We start from the raw sequence: 17,905 nt of genomic DNA on the forward strand, positions 1-17,905 counted from the left end.
CCCCTGACTCTCATATTTATATGGCACTGTTGACCTGGAGTAGGAAGATCACCCAGTAGGCCTGACCTAGTGGGATGAGCCCCTAAAAGTGGAGGGCTTTTTCCAAGTAGTGAGAGACAGTTTGAAGCATGAGAAGGGTTTGCTCTTCTGTTGCTGGATTGAAGTGAGGAGGAAATGACTTTTCCTAGTAACTATTGAGCTCATAAAAGGACTACAAATATGGATGAGAACTGCAGCCCTAGCTGATGCTTTGATTTTAGCTTAGGGAGTCTCTGAGCAGAGAATCTAGCCAAGTGCTGGATTTGTGACCTAATAAATCTGTGCTGTGTTGTTTTGTTTCTTTAAAGATTTTTTTTTTTAATGGACTTTTAGAGATAGAGGAAGGGAGGGGGAGAGAGAGATAGAAACATCGATATGAGAATGGAACATCGATCGGCTGCCTCTTGCATGACCCCTACCGGCTATTGGGCCCAAAACCTGTGCATGTGCCCTGACCTGGAATCGAACCAGCAACCTTTTGGTTTCGAGATATGTTTTAAGCCACTACATTTGTGGTCATTTGTCATGCAGCAATTGGAAAATATTATACGCACCTTGTATCCCTTTTTTCAGATATAATGACATTGGCATATATAGATATACTTCTTCTATTTAAAGTTGATGACGTAAGCTTCATGAAAAGAAGGAAGAGGCATCAGATACATCACCATTAAGTTAACTACCACAGATAACTATTCAATATTGATCGATGGCAGTGTGCTTTGCTTTTTATTTTATTTTCTTATTGGTTTTAGAAAGAGAGAGAAACATTGATTTGTTCTACTTATTTATGCATTCGTTGGTTGAGTGAAACTGAGATTGACTGCTAGTTTAGGGGATGACAGTCTGATCTCTCTATTGTTTTCCTCTTAAGACTAAAAAATAATCTGTGCATTGTTTTGGGGTACCAAATGAATTTCCTTTTCACCATTAACCATTTACTTCAGGGTTGTAGCTCCAGTTAGTAATCTTTCCAAAATTAGTGATTTCATTCTGGTTATCTATACTAATAAAAGGGTAATATGCTAATTAGACTGGATGTCTTCTGGACGTCCTTCCGGATAAAGCTGCAGTGGCTGTGAGGGCTGAGGAGGGCTGGCAGCCGCAGCAGCTGGCAGTGGCAGCCTTCCACTGATGAGCCCGGTTGCCTCCTGCAGAGGGAGGCCAGAGGCAGCAGCAGAGGCAGGGTGATGGGCCTGGCACCTTCCCCTGATTGGCCTGGCCGCCTCCCGCAGAGGGAGGCCAGACTGCGGCTTAGGCCTGCTCCCTGTGGGGAACGGGCCTAAGCCGTCAGTAGGACATCCCCTGAGGGCTCCCAGACTGTGAGAGGGGACAGGCTGGGCTGAGGGACCCCCCCCAGTTCATGAATTTTCATGCACTGGGCCTCTAGTAAAATTATATTTTTCTATTTTCATTAGCTACATTCTTCATTATTCTTTTTATTTGTCTTGTTTTGTTAATCCTCACCTGAGGATATCTTTCCATTGATTTTTTAAAAAAATATTTTTATTGGTTTTTTTTTACAGAGAGGAAGGGAGAGGGATAGAGAGTTAGAAACATCAATGAGAGAGAAACATCGATCAGCTGCCTCCTGCACACCCCCTGGGGATGTGCCCACAACCAAAGTATATGCCCTTGACTGGAATTGAACCTGGGACCCTTGAGTCCGCAGGCCGATGCTCTATCCACTGAGCCAAACCGGTTAGGGCCCATTGATTTTTTAAGGAGATTGGAAGAGAGGGAAGGAGAAAGAAACATTGATGTGAGAGAAACACATTGATTGGTTGCCTCCTGTATGAGCCCCGACCAGGGCCTAGGCCGGGGAGGAGCCTCCAACCAAGATACGTGCCCTTGACCAGAATCGAACCCGGGACCGTTTGTTCTGCAAGCTGACGCTCTATCCACTGAGCCAAACCAGCTAGGGCATTTTCTTCATTCTCCAAAGGTAGAGTTTTTCTTTATTAGCCAGGGTTCTTTGGCTGTCTTTAAATTCATTTACTATTTGAAAGTCAGACAAATGGTTAACTTCACTTGATCAGTTTCTGCGTGTGTTGTAGCTGTCTCCAATTGTGATAAGAAACTTTTTCTGCTGTTCTCCCTCTCTCTCTTTTTTTGGTTAATTCTCACCTGAGGATGTTTTCCAATGATTTTTAGAGATAGTGGAAGGGAGGGGGAGAGTCAGAGAGAGAAAAACATCCATGTGAGAGAGACACATTGATTGGTTGCCTCTTGCAGGCTCCTGATCGGGCCGGGGATGGAGCCTGCAACTGAAGGACATGCTCTTGATCAGAATCAAACCCAAGACCCTTCAGTCCCAGGGCTAATGCTCTAACCACAGAGCAAAACTGGCTAGGGCAGTATTCTCTTTTTAAATATCTTTCCCTACTTAGGAATTTCCATTGGCTCAATAGGACTAAATACATTACCATGATTGTTCTTTTAGTTGCTCAAATTGTCACAACTTTGGTCAGTAGGAGTCTTTTCAGGCTGACTTCTGAGTTCTTTTGACACATCTTCATTAATCTTTGCAAGCTTTCTTGCTTTTTGACTAAACAAGCAGGCTGACCTTGTATATCCCCTGTGAAAGATTTGGAATTAGCTATTTCTCTAAGGATAGCTCTGGTTGCTTTCAGTATAGACAAGTACTAGGAGAGCAAAAAAGAATAGCACTAGAGAATGTGGTGTGGTTGCTAGGGGGGTAAAGTGATTTCTTGTTATGTCAGAAAGTACCTGTTAGAGAATATATAAGTTTCTTGGTGTTTTTTATTTATTTTAGGTACATGCCCCTGACCGGAATCAAACCTGGGACCCCTCAGTCCGCAGGTCGACGCTCTATCTACTGAGCCAAACTGGTCAGAGCTCTTTTTTTTAAAATATATTTTTACCTATTTCAGAGAGGAAGGGAGAGGGAGAGAGGGAGAGAACATCAATGATGAGAGAGAATCATTGATTGGCTGCCTCCTGCACACCCCTCCTGGGGATTGAGCCCTCAACCCAGGCATGTGCCCTTCATCGGAGTCAAACCCAGGACCCTTCAATCCTTAGGCTGATGCTCTATCCACTGAGCCAAACCAGCCAGGGCTATTCTTATACAGTTTCTGAGGGTCAGGAATCTGGAGTGGCTTAGCTGGGTGGTTCTGGTTCTGGGCCTCTGATGAGGTTGCAGTCAGGAGTTGGTTGGGGCTGCAATTATCTGACAGCTTGACTGGCCTGGACCATTTACTTCCAAGTTCACTCCTGTGGCTGTTTATAAGAAGCCTCACTTCCTTGCTGGCCTACAAGGCCTTCGTTTCTCATCACATGGCCCCTCCACAGGGCTAGTCACAACTTGGCTGGCTTCCTTAGAGTAAATGATCCAACGAGTGTGCATTGAGTGTGCCATAGTGGAAGCCAGATACGTTTCATAACCTAATCTCAGAATGGTACGCCATCACTCTGCCATATACAGGAGTGGGCAAAAGTTGTACGTATGGAAAAATACCTATAATAATAAAAGCATAATATGCTAATTATACCAAACAGCTGAACGACCTTCCGGAAGTCATTCCGGACAAAGCTGTGTCGGTGGGGGCCGTGGCAGAGGCGGTTAAGGGCGATCAGGCAGGCAGGCAGGCAAGCAGAGTGGTTAGGGGCGATCAGTCAGGGAGGCGAGTAGTTAGGGGCCATGAGGCAGGCAGGCAGAGTGGTTAGGGGCAATGAGGCAGGCAGGCGAGCGGTTAGGGGCGATCAGTCAGGCAGGCAGGAGGGTGAGCAGTTAGGTGCCAGTGGTCCCAGATTGTGAGAGGGATATCCCATTGCCAGTTTAGGCCCCAATCCCTGCGGGATCCCTGTGGGATCGGGGCCTAAACTGGCAGTTGGACATCTTCTGAGGGGTCCTGGATTGTGAGAGGGTGTAGGCCAGGCTGAGAAATGCCCCCCCGCCCCTGCTCTCCCTCCCCCACATGCATGAATTTTTGTACCGGGCCTCTAGTATAATATAAGAATAAATAATAATACAAGAATAAACTTTCACATACTCACTACTTTTACCCACCCCTGTACTATTCATCACATAGACTAACTGGTACACTGTGGAAAGTGACTACACAGGGTATTTGTTTGTTTCCTGACAAAATGTTAGAAATTTCTTTATTATTACTTATTAAGCACCAGCTTAATATTGCAGAAAATTTCAAATCACCCTTTGACAGTTCATTCTCCCCCCCACTCCGCCCCCAAATTCTTGATAATGAACTTTTCAAGTAAAGATGCGTTCTCTTCTCTCTTCTTTATAAAAGTTTATAAAGTAAAGGTGAAGAACTGTGTACATCTTGCTATAAAATGCTGCCCATAGCTGTGGGAACAGTGTCTGCCCAGCTCTCCTTACTGTCCAGGTCCTGAGCGACTCCTGCTCATGAACTGTCTCCTCACAAAGCACGCCCGCCACTTGCTGGGTGTATCGTCCTGAGGGCAAAAACTCTCTTAGTCTCAGCCAGGCTCTCGCCTTAGCCACTGCAGACAGGCCCTCATCACTCTGTCTGCCTGTATGCGTGCAGGTTTGGCATACATTTTGTTAAATGGAGCACCAGGCTCTCCTGGCATGAGAAAATTAGTGACTCCCTGTGTATACATTTCTTTCTCGTCTTGGCTTTTGGAATTGCACTTTTGGAGTTTCTTTAGACACAAACTTGAACTCAGAGCATGCCCATCTCTGTGAATGTGTCTGCAGGTCTATGAATCCCACTTGACCTAACAAATATTTTGAACTGCTGTTTTTTGCTGCTATCTGCTAGACTCAGTCACTGGGGAGAACAAGTGGGTTTCATTTGATTTTGTCACATCCCACTGTTAGCCTTCTGGTCCTCACTGCAAGCATGCGGAGGGGAAGAGAGTGAGGAGCACAGGTGTTCAGGAGGGCAGCAGTGAGGAGGCTTGTGCAGGGGTAGAGAATAATTGGCAGAGAGTCTACTCAGTTTGTGCTATAGTGACTAGAGGAGAAGGATCCCTTCATCTCCTCCCCAGAAAGTGTTTCTGGAGCAGAGTTTTAAAGATTTTACTGCACTAATTTGTGAGTTGGACAGTGCTAGAACCTTTGGAACAGGGACTGCTGGATTAAGCTCCCCAATTCTGGGCTGATGGAGTGGTTGGCTCTGTCTATGTCTACGTCACAGGGTTGTTAGGGAGAACAATGAGATGTGTGGGAAAGTGTTTTGATAAGTATAGTGTTACACAAATATAATGTCTTGCTCTTTTGCTCTTTATCTGTGGTTTATTTTAGGATGGATACAACAAGAATTGAATACTCCATTCCTTTAAGAGAAAACTGGGCACTACCATATTTTGCATGCCAAATTGCTGCCCTTACCGGCTATTTAAAAAGCAACTTAAATACTTATGGAGAGGTGAGATAGAATTTTGTTGTTTTGGTCATAAGTTGGGATTTATTTTCATTAATCATACAAATAGTTTTGGGGGGTAAGATACAAATTGATTTCTCACAATTCTGACATATTACAAATCTGGTACATACTTTTAAAGCTAATAATGAGTTAAATTCAATGAAGCTTAGTTACTACATAATGATATAGTTAGGTAGTCCTAACATAAATAACACTGTTATTTTGCATTCTAATTGACAATAAATTATTTTTAGGAGAAAGAAGATATATTGTTTTAGTACAGTTACTTGACAAATATATGAATAATATCTTATTTTGAAAATCTCATTGTTATTTTACCATTTCTCTCACTTCTGTAGCACTGATGGCCTTTAGTCATCACAAGTTAAAGAAATATTAATGAAATATAAAAAGTGTCTACAAATGACAGCAACATTAACTATTATGGTAGCACTGCGTATCTTTCTGTTTACCTTTGTTTTCTGTGATGAGGTGTAGGTAGGTTAGTGAGTTTCAGGAGACTGTCTCAGATAGTTTAGATTTTTTTCTTTTGTTGTTGTTTCCATAAATCCTTTTGGTAGTCAGATGAAGCTTACAGACTCACTCAGAATAAAGATTTTAAGTGCATAAACTGAAATGTAGCAATCTTTTGACAATCTGCCTATCTTGGGTTAAAATTCCTACCTGGAAAAAAAATCATAAGGAACAAGGAAAGGCCTCTCTTGAACCTGATTGGCTGGGAAATAAGATACACTCTAAGATTTCAAAAAGAAATAAGGTTTCTTTTTGAAATCTCAGAAAAATGTACTGTGTTCTCTTCTACTTTCAGTGTTGACAAATGCTCTGAGCATAGGAAACTTTTAATTTCATTTATTATAGCTATAGTATTTTCTTTTTTATGTAAAACTAGAGGCCTGATGCACAAAATTTGTACAAGGGCCTCAGCCACAGCTGCAGCCCTAGAAGGTTGTCCAGAAGGTCGTCCTGCCATTCAGTCTAATTAGTATATTAGCTCTTTATTATATAGAATAACATTAACACATTTCAGATTTGTACATTTTGTTTTGCTGTGTTTATATAAATAGCTCTCTCAGCAAGAATATTTTCTTTCCTTTTTTATGTTATTTATTTATTTAATTAATTTATGTTTAAATCTTTATTGTTGAAAGTATTACATAGGTCCTTCCCCCCCGCCCCCAACCTTTTCCAGCAATTTTTTAAAAATATATATTTTTATTGATTTCATAAAGGAAGGGAAAGGGAGAGAGAAATAGAAACATCAATGAGAGAGAATCATTGATTGGCTGCCTTCTGCACATCCCCTACTGGGGATCGACCTGCCATCCAGGCATATGCCCTTGACTGGAATCGAACCCGGGACCCTTCAGTCCGCAGGCTGACGCTCTATCCACTGAGCAAAACTGGCTAGGGCAAGAATATTTTCTTTAATAGTCAGGGAGTCTGTCATTTAGTATTCTCTGGATAGATTGTGCAGCCTTGTAGGGAAGAACAGTTCTTCAATTTATTGTTTTATTATTATGTTATTTTTAATTATTATGTAAAAAAAACCTTTGTTGTTGAGAATATTACAGATGTCCCTCTTTTTAAATGGAATTATATGGTATCCTTCAAGATTGTCTTTTTCCCTCAGCCTAATGCTCTTAATATCCTACCAAGACGTTGCATGTCAGTAGCTTGATCCTTTTCATTGCTGGCAGTAGCGTATTTCTCACTCTGGAGGCTAGATCTCATGGTCCTGTTGCATCAGGCTATCCAATCTCAGATAGTTTGTACAGTTACCTGAAGCCACCCAGAGATGCCTATGGTTGATTACTGAAATGCATTTAGTGTGTCACTTACGTTACATGTAAAAAGGTTCATACTAAAGGCATAGTTGAAAAGGAAGTGGGCAGGGTTAGGAGTAGTATATAAGAGTGCAGAGAATCTTTGAAAATGTTCAGAGAAAGGAATAACTTAGTTAATTGTCCGGGTTGTGTTTGATACGTATTTCTGTCTTATTTTCACTACATGTTCTTAAGTAGTTTGAGAATACAATTAGCAGGGGTTTCAGTACAGGGTCGCTCTTCTCCAGCTTCCCCAAAGCATTCTCCAAATGGCCAGTAGGTCGCCTGGGTCTAGATCTGAGCCTTCATTGGTTTCTCTAACTGGGTTCTCTGGGAATGGTGGTTTCAGGCCTGGCTATTGCAGTTCTGGTGGTTCCACATTAGATTTCAGAACACCTTCTCCTATAGCTGTTGTGATAGGAAGATCAGAAGCCCATGTGTTCTACAACCCTGAGTCCGCCTTGCAGTTGGTATTCTTTGAACAACTGGTGGAAATTTTTCATCTCTTACTAGTACATTTTGTCTTCTGGTCTTAATCTCCTTCCGGATGCTGAAAAATTCTTGTATCTGCTGATGGCCTGAGGTATTTCTGGCTGTGGAATATATCACTGAGTGTAGTCAGCTGGATCTGGATGCTTTAGGTTTCCTGACTTGACCTCCTTCACTGTTCTTATGGGAACACAGCCATGTGACACCATTGCTGACGGAAGAATCGGGAATGAAAGAGTAGATCCCTGGAGGTCAGACTGTTGTTAGAAATATGCGAAGGGACAGTAAATTTCTCACAGGCTTGGTTGTCACTAAGGCTCATTTGGGAGATGACACTGGAAGGACAGAATTGGTTTTAGTCAGGCACATTTCACGCAAGGGCAATGAGATCCTTGTGTTTAGTTCTTCAGCCGAGGAAAACACCTAAGAGTTTTCTGTGGTGGACAGTACGCTTTTCTGAGAAGAAATTTAAATAGCAGTGTGCTTTTTCTACGAGCTGTGCAATAGGCTGAGTGCGACGCCGACATACTAATTAAGGAAAATATGAAGCAGGATGGAAGTGAAAGTATTTTCTAGGGTGAAAAGAGTTACTTCCGCAATAACAAAAGCCCACCAGAGCCAGATCTAGTAAAGGCCACCGTTTTCTTATATTACTTTACCTCTTTGGTGATGAAAGAAAATTGTACTGAATTTTATTTTATTTTTCCCTTTGTCTTCTGAAATTCTCAGTGTGATGCTGAACTTTGAAGGATGTCATTGATTTCTCGCTAGAGTGCTTTAAGATCTTACTGTTTACGTAAGGATTTACTAATAATTATGTTGTTTGGAAACAGAATTTCAAGAATTAGCTTAACGTTGAACCAATAGCAGAGCTGCCACTTTGAGGTAACAACCTCCTAGATATTTATAGTAATAATGCTATTGATATTTAGTTTCTTTCTTTTGTTTTCCCTAGAGGTTTTGCTACTTATTGATGAGTGCTTCAACTTACATGTTTATGATGATGTGGGAGTACAGCCACTACCTCTTGTTTCTGCAAGCAATATCTCTGTTTTTGCTAGATAATTTTTCACTGGAGCAAAGTGATAAGGTATTAATGGCATTTTGAAATTGTGACTTTAAAATCAGAGAAATAAATGTTTTTATAGTGTTGTATCTAAAACCACCTAACTTTTAAGCTTTATTTTAAAATGTTTTAATAGTCTCTGATTTTATACTTCTCCAAAGATTGCTAAATTCTTCTCCTCTATCCTTGTAGATGCACTTTGAAATGCCTTTAAACACGATCTGCTTAAACAGAGTCACCCTGTGCTTCCTCTCCATTTCTAGCCATTTCTCCTTCTTCTGTTTTTGTTTATTTAAAAAGAAAGAAAAGTGAAATATAGGACATGTACAAAAGAGTGTATGTCTGGTGTATATATATACAGTATTAGAATATAATATGGGTATTTGATCACCCAGGCCTGGAAGTCGAATATTTGAATAGCCTAGAAGCCTCTTTCTAACTCTTCCCCAATCATATCCAGTTCCCTCCCCAACAGAGGCTATCTGTCCTGAATCTTGTTAATTCTTTCCTCTTTTTCTTTATGGTTTTTACCAGCTAGCTGTGTGTTCCTAAAAAAATAAGCTGTAATTCATTGTGTACTTTTATCTGATTTGCCTTTGAGATTCATCCATGGTGATGTACTGAGCTATATTTTATTCATTTATATTTATATATTCTATTGTTGATGGAAATTTCAGGGGTTTTTTTCAGTTCATGTGCTGCTATAAGCATTCTTTTTTTTTTTTTTTAATCCTCATCAAGGATATTTTTCCACTGATTTTTCGAGAGAGTGGAAAAGCAAGGGAAAAACAAAGAGAAATATCGATGTGAGAAAAACACATCAATTGGTTGCCTCCTGCACGTGCCCTGACCATGGCTGGGGATTGAACTTACACCCAAGGTATGTGCCCTTGATCAGAATCGAACCCGGGACCCTTCAGTCCTCAGGCCAGTGCTCTATCCATTGAGCCATTGAGCCAAACTGGCTAGGGCAGGGATTTTTTTTCTTGCTGTTTTTTTGTTTTTTATTTTTTTACTTTTAACACTCTGCCTTTTTATTTCCCATCCCCACCCTAAACACCTATGCTTTGTCATATATATATATATTTATTTATTTCAGAGAGGAAGGGAGAGAGGGAGAGAGAGGTAGAAACATCAATGATGAGAGTGAGTCATTGATTGGCTGCCTCCTACATGCCCCACACTGGGGATTGAGCCTACAACCTGGGCATGTGCCCTGACCAGGAATCAAACCATGATCTCTTTGTTCATAGATCGACTCTCAGCCACTGAGCCACGGCTGGGCCCTATGCTTTGTCTTAATTTTCCCTTTCTAAAATGAATTAACTTTACACCCTAGCTGGTTTGGCTCAGTGGATAGAGTGTCGGTCTGTGGACTGAAGGATCCTGGGTTCAATTCCAGACCAGGGCATGTACCTTGGTTGCAAGCTCCTCCCAGGCCTGGGCCCTGGTCAGGGTGTATGCAGGAGGCAACCAATCGATCAGCTTCTCTCACTTGGATATTTCTCTGTCTTTCCCTCTTTCCTTTCCTGTCTCTCAAAATCAATGGAAAAAAATATCCTCATGTGAGGATTAAAATAATAATAAAATGAATTAACTTTTGGATAGGTTAAATTATTATACTATTGAATTTTATTTTTATTTATTTATTTATTTTTAATATATTTTATTGATTTTCCACAGAGAGGAAGGGAGAGAGATAGAGAGTTAGAAACATCGATGAGAGAGAAACATCGACCAGCTGCCTCCTGCACATCCCCCACTGGGGACGTGCCCGCAACCCAGGTACATGCCCCTGACCGGAATCGAACCCGGGACCCTTCAGTCCGCAGGCCGACGCTCTATCCACTGAGCCAAACCGGTTTCGGCAAATTTTAAAAAATAAATCTACTACGACATAACTTTCCTGGTAGATCTTCTATTAAGACACTGAATTTAACTTTCTTATGCTCTTTGTTAAATAGACCAAATGCAAAAATACTTTTCTCTGTTCCTACATGCTATGGCAGTATATTTTCATTGGGTAGATTTCAGGAACTGCTGCTAAAGGTTTATGCAGTTTGATGTTGCACAGACACATTTTAACAACAAGGTAAGCCAAGTGAAATTAAGCCAGAGCCTGGGACTACAGAAGGTTCTCCCAGCAGACTTAGATGTCCTTCGTTTTAAAACTTTAGCTTTGTTTGCAAGAATTCTTTCTAAGAAGGATGTGATAAATTAATTACATAGCATAACATTAAAAAACGGATTGAACATTTGTACAATATTGTCCTAAATGATAATAGAGCATTTATCTTGTAATTATAGTAAAATCTAAACAAAACTAATGAAAATATGTACAATAAAATTCATTTTATTCTTATTCATTTTATTTTTGTCCCTACAGGTTCATGAAGTTTATAAAATCTATATATTTTCTCTGTTTCTGGGATATTTACTGCAGTTTGAGAATTCAGCTTTATTGGTGTCTCCTTTATTAAGTTTAGTAGTAACCTTAATGCTTGTTAAGTGCCTTCAGGTAATTAGAATTGCCTTTTTATCATTCTTATGGTGAATTTTTAAATTGTTAATTTTTTATGCCTCACTTCTTTGTTCATTTTATTCCCTTCCTCCCCCCACAGCTAAATGTGAAGAAAAGAACTTTCGTAGCTAAAATAATGAAATTTATTAATTTTTATTTGGTGTGTACTCTGACAGTGACATTGAATATTATAATAAAGGTAAGTACCTCCGTGTCTTTATGTAGCAGAACAAATGAAATAATGAAATAAAGTGGACTAAATTTTAATGAGGGTAATGAGATAGCAATTAATAGTTTGTACAGTAAAATTTTGAGTTGACCAATGATCATGCCTAGCATATTAAGTTAGAAAATAGGATTATGGTTCTTTTCTGGATATACTTTAAAAATACATCTGCTTTATTTTCCATTTAATTTAAAGAGTCATTGTTAGGCAGTTAACATTAAGTAATACATGGAATCAACTGAGATGAGTCAGAAGTATTTGGAAGAGTAGGTAGGTTACTTAAGCCAGGTGGGAGAAGGATGAAATCTTACTACCCCATTATAGTTTTAGGCTTGAGTGTAAAGTAATGTGATGGACTTATGCGTGTAGATCTCCTTGCTTCACAGTTACACCATGTATTATTTCATTCATATTTTTGTTTTGTAGTCTTGCTGTGTTTTCTGTTTGTCGTATTGGACAGTAGCATATTGCTGTAAGTATAGCAAATTGTTTTTGTGGTAACTTGTGTTTTTCTCCTCCAGACGTTTGTCCCACACAAAGAAAATGGGCACATGCTGAAATTCCTTGAAGTGAAACTTGGACTAAATATGACTAAGTAAGTTTTAGATTATTTAAGTTTCCCTAATTCTATTACCACTTAGAACAGTGGTTCTCAACCTTTCTAATGCCGCGACCCTTTAATACAGTTCCTCATGTTGTGGTGACTCCCAATTTCATTGTTACAAATTGAACATAATTAAAGCATAGTGATTAATTACAAAAACAATATGTAATTATATATGTGTTTTCCGATGGTCTTAGGCGACCCCTGTGAAAGGGTCGTTCGACCCCCAAAGGGGTCGCGACCCACAGGTTGAGAACCACTGACTTAGAAGATAAAGAGCAAAAATAATCAAAGGAGGAAGTACACACCTAACTAAATACCACTTAGAAAATAAGTAATTTGGGATATTATATCTAGAAAAAATCTGACATTAATGTTTTCTCTCATTAAAAAAATTCTCATTTAGGTCTTCTTGAAATTAGATATACTTAAACCTCAGTGGCATCAAAGTATTTAGAGGTTACTTTCTCCCTTGATAAGGAATAATGGTGTAGTCTAAGGTCAGAATAAATGAGAGATTTAAAATGTATAAAGAACTACAGTAATTTTAACCACTACATTGGCAAAACGCTTACATGAAAAAGGGTATGGGGCCCAGCCAGCATGGCTCAGTGGTTGAGCATCGACCTATGAACCAGTTAGCACGCATGCTGGGTTGCGGGCTCAATCTCCAGTGTGGGGTATGCAGGAGGCAGCCGATCAATCATTCTCTCTTATCATTGATATTTCTATCTCTCTTCCCCTCTCCCTTCCTCTCTGAAATCAATAAAAAAGATATATTTTTTAAAAGGATATGGGCACAAAAAAGGGGTTAGGCAGTAAGATATTTATTTCATAGCGAAGAATCTCATCTTGGGGTTACAATGGTGATTGGAGAAGAAGCTGACTTTTTATGAGACTGACACATTGCCTGCTGCACTAAGAGGACAGCTAAGAAGCTGACGTTTTTTAAAATTGAAGTATAGTGTTTCGCCTTTTTTGTTTGTTTGTTTGTTAAATACATTTTTTAAAGCCTAAAATGAAATACATGATTTTACATACTAACAGAGCCTATTTGCATAACAGGAAATATATTTTACCTGCACATTTCTCTAATTCATATAATATACCTCAGAACCCTATTATCATTTGCTGCAATTACATGGGATTTTAGATACTGTGCATGTAATTTCATGTTGTGATATATCACAGTTAACAAAATATTTGGCATGGTTTAAACAATGGAGAAGTCTTCTGAAGTGTAAGCCATATACGTATGTCTAAGATAAAATGATCCTTTAGAAGGCCATATTCTATATTAGAAAGCCCTGACTGATATTGGTATATGTAGGCCTTATACATAGCAAGCAATTAGTAAAAAATGGTTGTAGACATTTGTAATTTTCTGCCCTTTTCACTGACTTTCTTTCCCTTTAACCTTGGAAGACTCTAGAACAGTGATGGCAAACCTATGACACGTGTGTCAGGTGACACGTGAACTCATTTTTTTGGTTGATTTTTCTTTGTTAAATGGCATTTAAATATATAAAATAAATATCAAAAATATAAGTCTTTGTTTTATTATGGTTGCAAAGATCAAAATATTTCTCTATGTGACACGGCACCAGAGTTAAGTTAGGGTTTTTCAAAATGCTGACACGCCGAGCTCAAAAGGTTCGCCATCACTGCCCTAGAATGAGCCTAGGATTAAGGGCTGCTTTTGTCCTTGTTTCTTAGTTGATATTATGTCAGCCCCTTTATTCAGCATGTCAGCTTCTAGACTTATTTCACAAGGTAATGTATTATGTGTTTTAAGAATAAGACATGGCCCTAGCTGGTTTTACTCAGTGGATAGAGTGTTGGCCTGCAGACTGAAGGGTCCCAGGTTCAATTCGGGTCAAGGCACATGCCCGGGTTGCAGGCTGGATCCCCAGCGGGGGCGTGGGGGGGCATGCAGGAGGCAGCCAATCAATGATTCTCTCTCATCATCGATATTTCTCTCTCTCCCCCTCTCCCTTCCTCTCTGAAATTAATCTATATATATAAAAGCCTAAGTGACCATTTGACCAGTAGCTATGATGCGCACTGACCACCAGGGGGCAGATGTTCAACACACAGGCATGGAAACATGGAACAGACTGAGGAATCTCAGAGGGAAGGTGGGGAAAGGGTGGGAAGAGATTAACCAAAGATCTTTTATGCATACTAGAGTCCTGGTGCATGGATTCGGTGCACGGATTCATGTACTGGGGGAGTCCCTTAGCCTTGTCTGCGGGGATTGGGCCAAAACCAGCAGTCTGACATCCCCTGAGGAGTCCCGGATTGCAAGAGGGCGCAGGCCAGCCAAGGGACCCCACCGGTGCACGAATCCATGCACTGGGCCTCTAGTAAAAATACATTATTTTAAAAAAAAGAATAAGATATGGTTCCTGTCCTTAAGAATATTGCCATCTCATTAAATAATTTCTTTTTTTTCATTAAATAGTTTTTGTACAAATAATAACATGGCTGGTATAAACAGTAAATGCCCTATGCTGAAGTGTGCGAATTGGATATTAGGATTTGGAGTTCACCAGTATTTTAGGAAACATTTCTGTTGACACAGACTTTCAGGAACCACTAATGAAATGTTAATAAATATTTATTGGATATGCAGGAACTAGGCCAGGTACTCTGGGGGTTAAAAAAATGACTGCAATCTAACATATGACAGATTGCATTAAGGACTATAATTGAGGGATAAGTAAAGTGCTGTGGGAATATTGAGAAGGAAAGGCTGAAGGAAAGACTGGGGGTATGGAAAGAATACTCATTAAGTTGGGATTTGAATTGGGCCATTATAGAATTAATAACTTTAATAGGCAGATTTTTAAAATGTGCATTTTTTGTAAGTGCAAGGTATTTTGATGGCAGCTTCTTTGATACAGCTGTATTACTGTTTAACACATTGTGAAACATTAATCTATTATTCTAAATCCAGTGATTTTTGAAGCAGGCATTCTCCATGAGTCCATGAGCACTCCTGAACATCACTCCATCTCTTAACTCCTTCCCCAGGGCTAGGGATTAAGGATAAAATGGAATTTAAAAAAAAAACACACAACTTGATGGATTGGGAATGGGAATGCAGATAAAACTACATATAATTGGGCGTCTTGTTGCTCATATTTAGCTTAGGGTAAAAAAAAGGTTATCCTGTTTCTCATAGCTCAAAAGGTTTACATATCAAATTTTATGGTTTCTGTCCTAGTAATTACATACCTCTTTTTAAAAGTGGTCCCAGCCCTAACCGGTTTGGCTCAGTGGATAGAGCACCGGCCTGCGGACTGAACGGTCCCCAGTTCAATTTAGTCAAGGGCATGTACCTTGGTTGCAGGCACATCCCCAGTAGGGGGTGTGCAGGAGGCAGTTGATTGATGTTTCTCTCTCATCGATGTTTCTATACCTATCGCTCTCTCTTCCTCTCTGTAAAAATCAATAAAATATTTTTTTTAAAAAAAGAGGTACCAGTTGAGTTACATTTGTTAAAACCAGGGCTATCTAATAATAATGTGAGCCACATAAATAATTTTCTAGTAGCCATATTAAAAAAATAAAGAGAAAAAGTAAATTTAATTTTAGTAATGTATTTAATTTAATCCAACAGATCAAAAGTATTATTTTAATGTATAAACAATTAAAAATTAACATATCTTGTATTTTTAAATGCTTTTTTTATCTTTGAAATCCAGGGTATATATTGGCCACATTTCAAGAGCTAATAGCCACATGTACCTAATAGTTAACATAGTGGATAGTGCAGATGTAGAGGTTGGACAGCTGAATTTTTTATTGTCTTCCAGATACAAATAGAAAGTGGAACTCCCTTAAAACTGTATTGGACTCTAGAGATGGTAGCATTCCTTGGGAACAGAAAGCCACAGTTTTACATTTACTGGAGCAGTTTGTTGAGGAGATGTCATAAATGCTATTGTCTTCACTTGTAAAGGGTGGGGTCTGGCTGTTATAAATGAATGGATTTAAGAAATGTGTTTTGTTTTATCTAAGTTTCTACTGAGATAAAAAAAAATTATGGTCAGTAGTTTAAAACACATGTTATTTTAATATGATTTTTATCTTCTATAGGAATTTCACAATGAATTGGCTCCTATGTCAAGAATCCCTACAGGCACCATCTCAAGAATTTTTTTTGCGATTGACACAGTCTTCTTTACTACCTTTCTATATTTTAGTGTTAATTATTTGTTTTCTTTCTATGATGCAAGTTATTTTTAGGAGAATTAAGTAAGTACCAATGAGAATCAATCACATTTCTAATATATTATGGAAATATAGTATATAAAATACTTATTTTTAATATTCCTCCAATATTTGTGTATTTGTTTTAGAGCTTCTAATTTCATTCCCTCTTCATCAGCATGTAAAAAATATAAGTTAACCAGATAAAATTTAAGTTTATAAATCTAAACATGTAATATCCAGATTTAGTTTAGGAGTAATATTTAAGTAATCAGGTAAGCTTTCACAAACTTGATAATTTACTCAGATTTTTACTTAACATAAGAATAATTTTTTCTATTTAACCTCAATGAAGCTAGTAGTATAAGTGATTTTAAGTATAAAGTTTGATTATTTCTTTAAACGTTTATCATGTTTGAAAAGGGATTGTGTGTGGTATCTTGATTTTGAGAGCTTAGTTGTTTAAATTATGATTTAACTATATTGGTTTAGCAATTATTAGTGAGTGATAATTGATCTTGGAAAGGATCCTAAAACACTTTTTAAATTATATTTCTGACCTTTCATTTTTAGTCTTCACTGAGTCAGTGACATTTAGGTTCTAAAAGCCATTTTCAAAGACTTGGAGATAGGAAAGTTAGTATTGGACTAGCAGAATATACTTTCAAATGATCAGAACTACTGATATTTCTCTTTATGAGGAAATTTAAGATCTTTTAGTTTTCAGATATTTATTTTAGTAAAAAACATATTTCCTTTCTGTAGCGGTGAGTCCCTGGAAGAGACTGTTACTCTGGAAGATGGACGGATTGGAGAAAGGCCAGAAATAATTTATCATGTGATTCACACTATTTTTTTTGGTTCTCTGGCAATGATTATAGAAGGGTAAGTGTACTTTATTTGACCTATTTAAAAAATATAATTTTTCATTGCCTGGCCGGTATGACTCAGTGGTTGAGCATCAACCTGTGAACCAGGAGGTCTTGGTTTTATTCCTGGTCAGGGCACATGCCCTGGTTGCTGGCTTGATCCCCAGGAGGAGGCATGCAGGAGGCAGCCAATCGATGATATTTTTATTGAGTTTTTAGAGAGAGAGGAAGGGAGGAGAAAGAGAGAGAGAGAGAGAGAAAGAGAGAGAGAGAGAGAGAGAGAGAGAGAGAGAGAGAGAGAGAGAGAGAGATTGAGAGAGAAGAAACATTGATGTGAAAGCAAAACATTTTTTGGCTGCCTCCTCCATGCCCCTTACCGGGGATTGAGCCTGCAATCTGGGCATGTGCCCTGACCAGGAATAAAACCGGCAACTTCCAGTACATGGATGACGGCCAACCAACTGTGCCGCACCATCCAGGGCTGACCTACTTTCTTAAGTAAAGAAGTGTCCTTTCTAATGGTAATTGGTGGATACTTTCAAGAATACATGTGTAAAACTTTATATAATAAAATCAAAGTCTATAAACTTTTTTTAACCTAACTGGAGTTTACGGGCAGTTACTAGTAGTTGTGGAGGTGGGTAGGAGAGT

The 17,905-nt window shown here is 39.0% G+C and overlaps 1 protein-coding gene across 4 annotated transcripts in view; it reads left to right on the plus strand.

Annotated features, from left to right (window-relative positions):
• Positions 1–17,905, plus strand: part of DPY19L4 (dpy-19 like 4) — a 45,569-nt gene that overhangs the window by 12,937 nt on the left and 14,727 nt on the right. For all 4 annotated transcript variants that reach the window (XR_004972413.1, XM_036337745.1, XM_036337744.1 and 1 more), the window contains exons 7-13: positions 5,297–5,420; positions 8,706–8,840; positions 11,203–11,334; positions 11,438–11,536; positions 12,085–12,158; positions 16,272–16,430; positions 17,151–17,270. Coding sequence is in view for 3 of the 4 variants with exons in the window: in XM_036337745.1 (XP_036193638.1) it covers positions 5,297–5,420; positions 8,706–8,840; positions 11,203–11,334; positions 11,438–11,536; positions 12,085–12,158; positions 16,272–16,430; positions 17,151–17,270 (843 nt within the window). In the remaining variant the exon portion in view is untranslated. The remainder of the gene's footprint in view (positions 1–5,296; positions 5,421–8,705; positions 8,841–11,202; positions 11,335–11,437; positions 11,537–12,084; positions 12,159–16,271; positions 16,431–17,150; positions 17,271–17,905) is intronic.

Source organism: Myotis myotis, unplaced genomic scaffold, assembly GCF_014108235.1.
Source record: "Myotis myotis isolate mMyoMyo1 unplaced genomic scaffold, mMyoMyo1.p scaffold_m19_p_16, whole genome shotgun sequence".
Classification (NCBI taxonomy): domain Eukaryota; kingdom Metazoa; phylum Chordata; class Mammalia; order Chiroptera; family Vespertilionidae; genus Myotis; species Myotis myotis.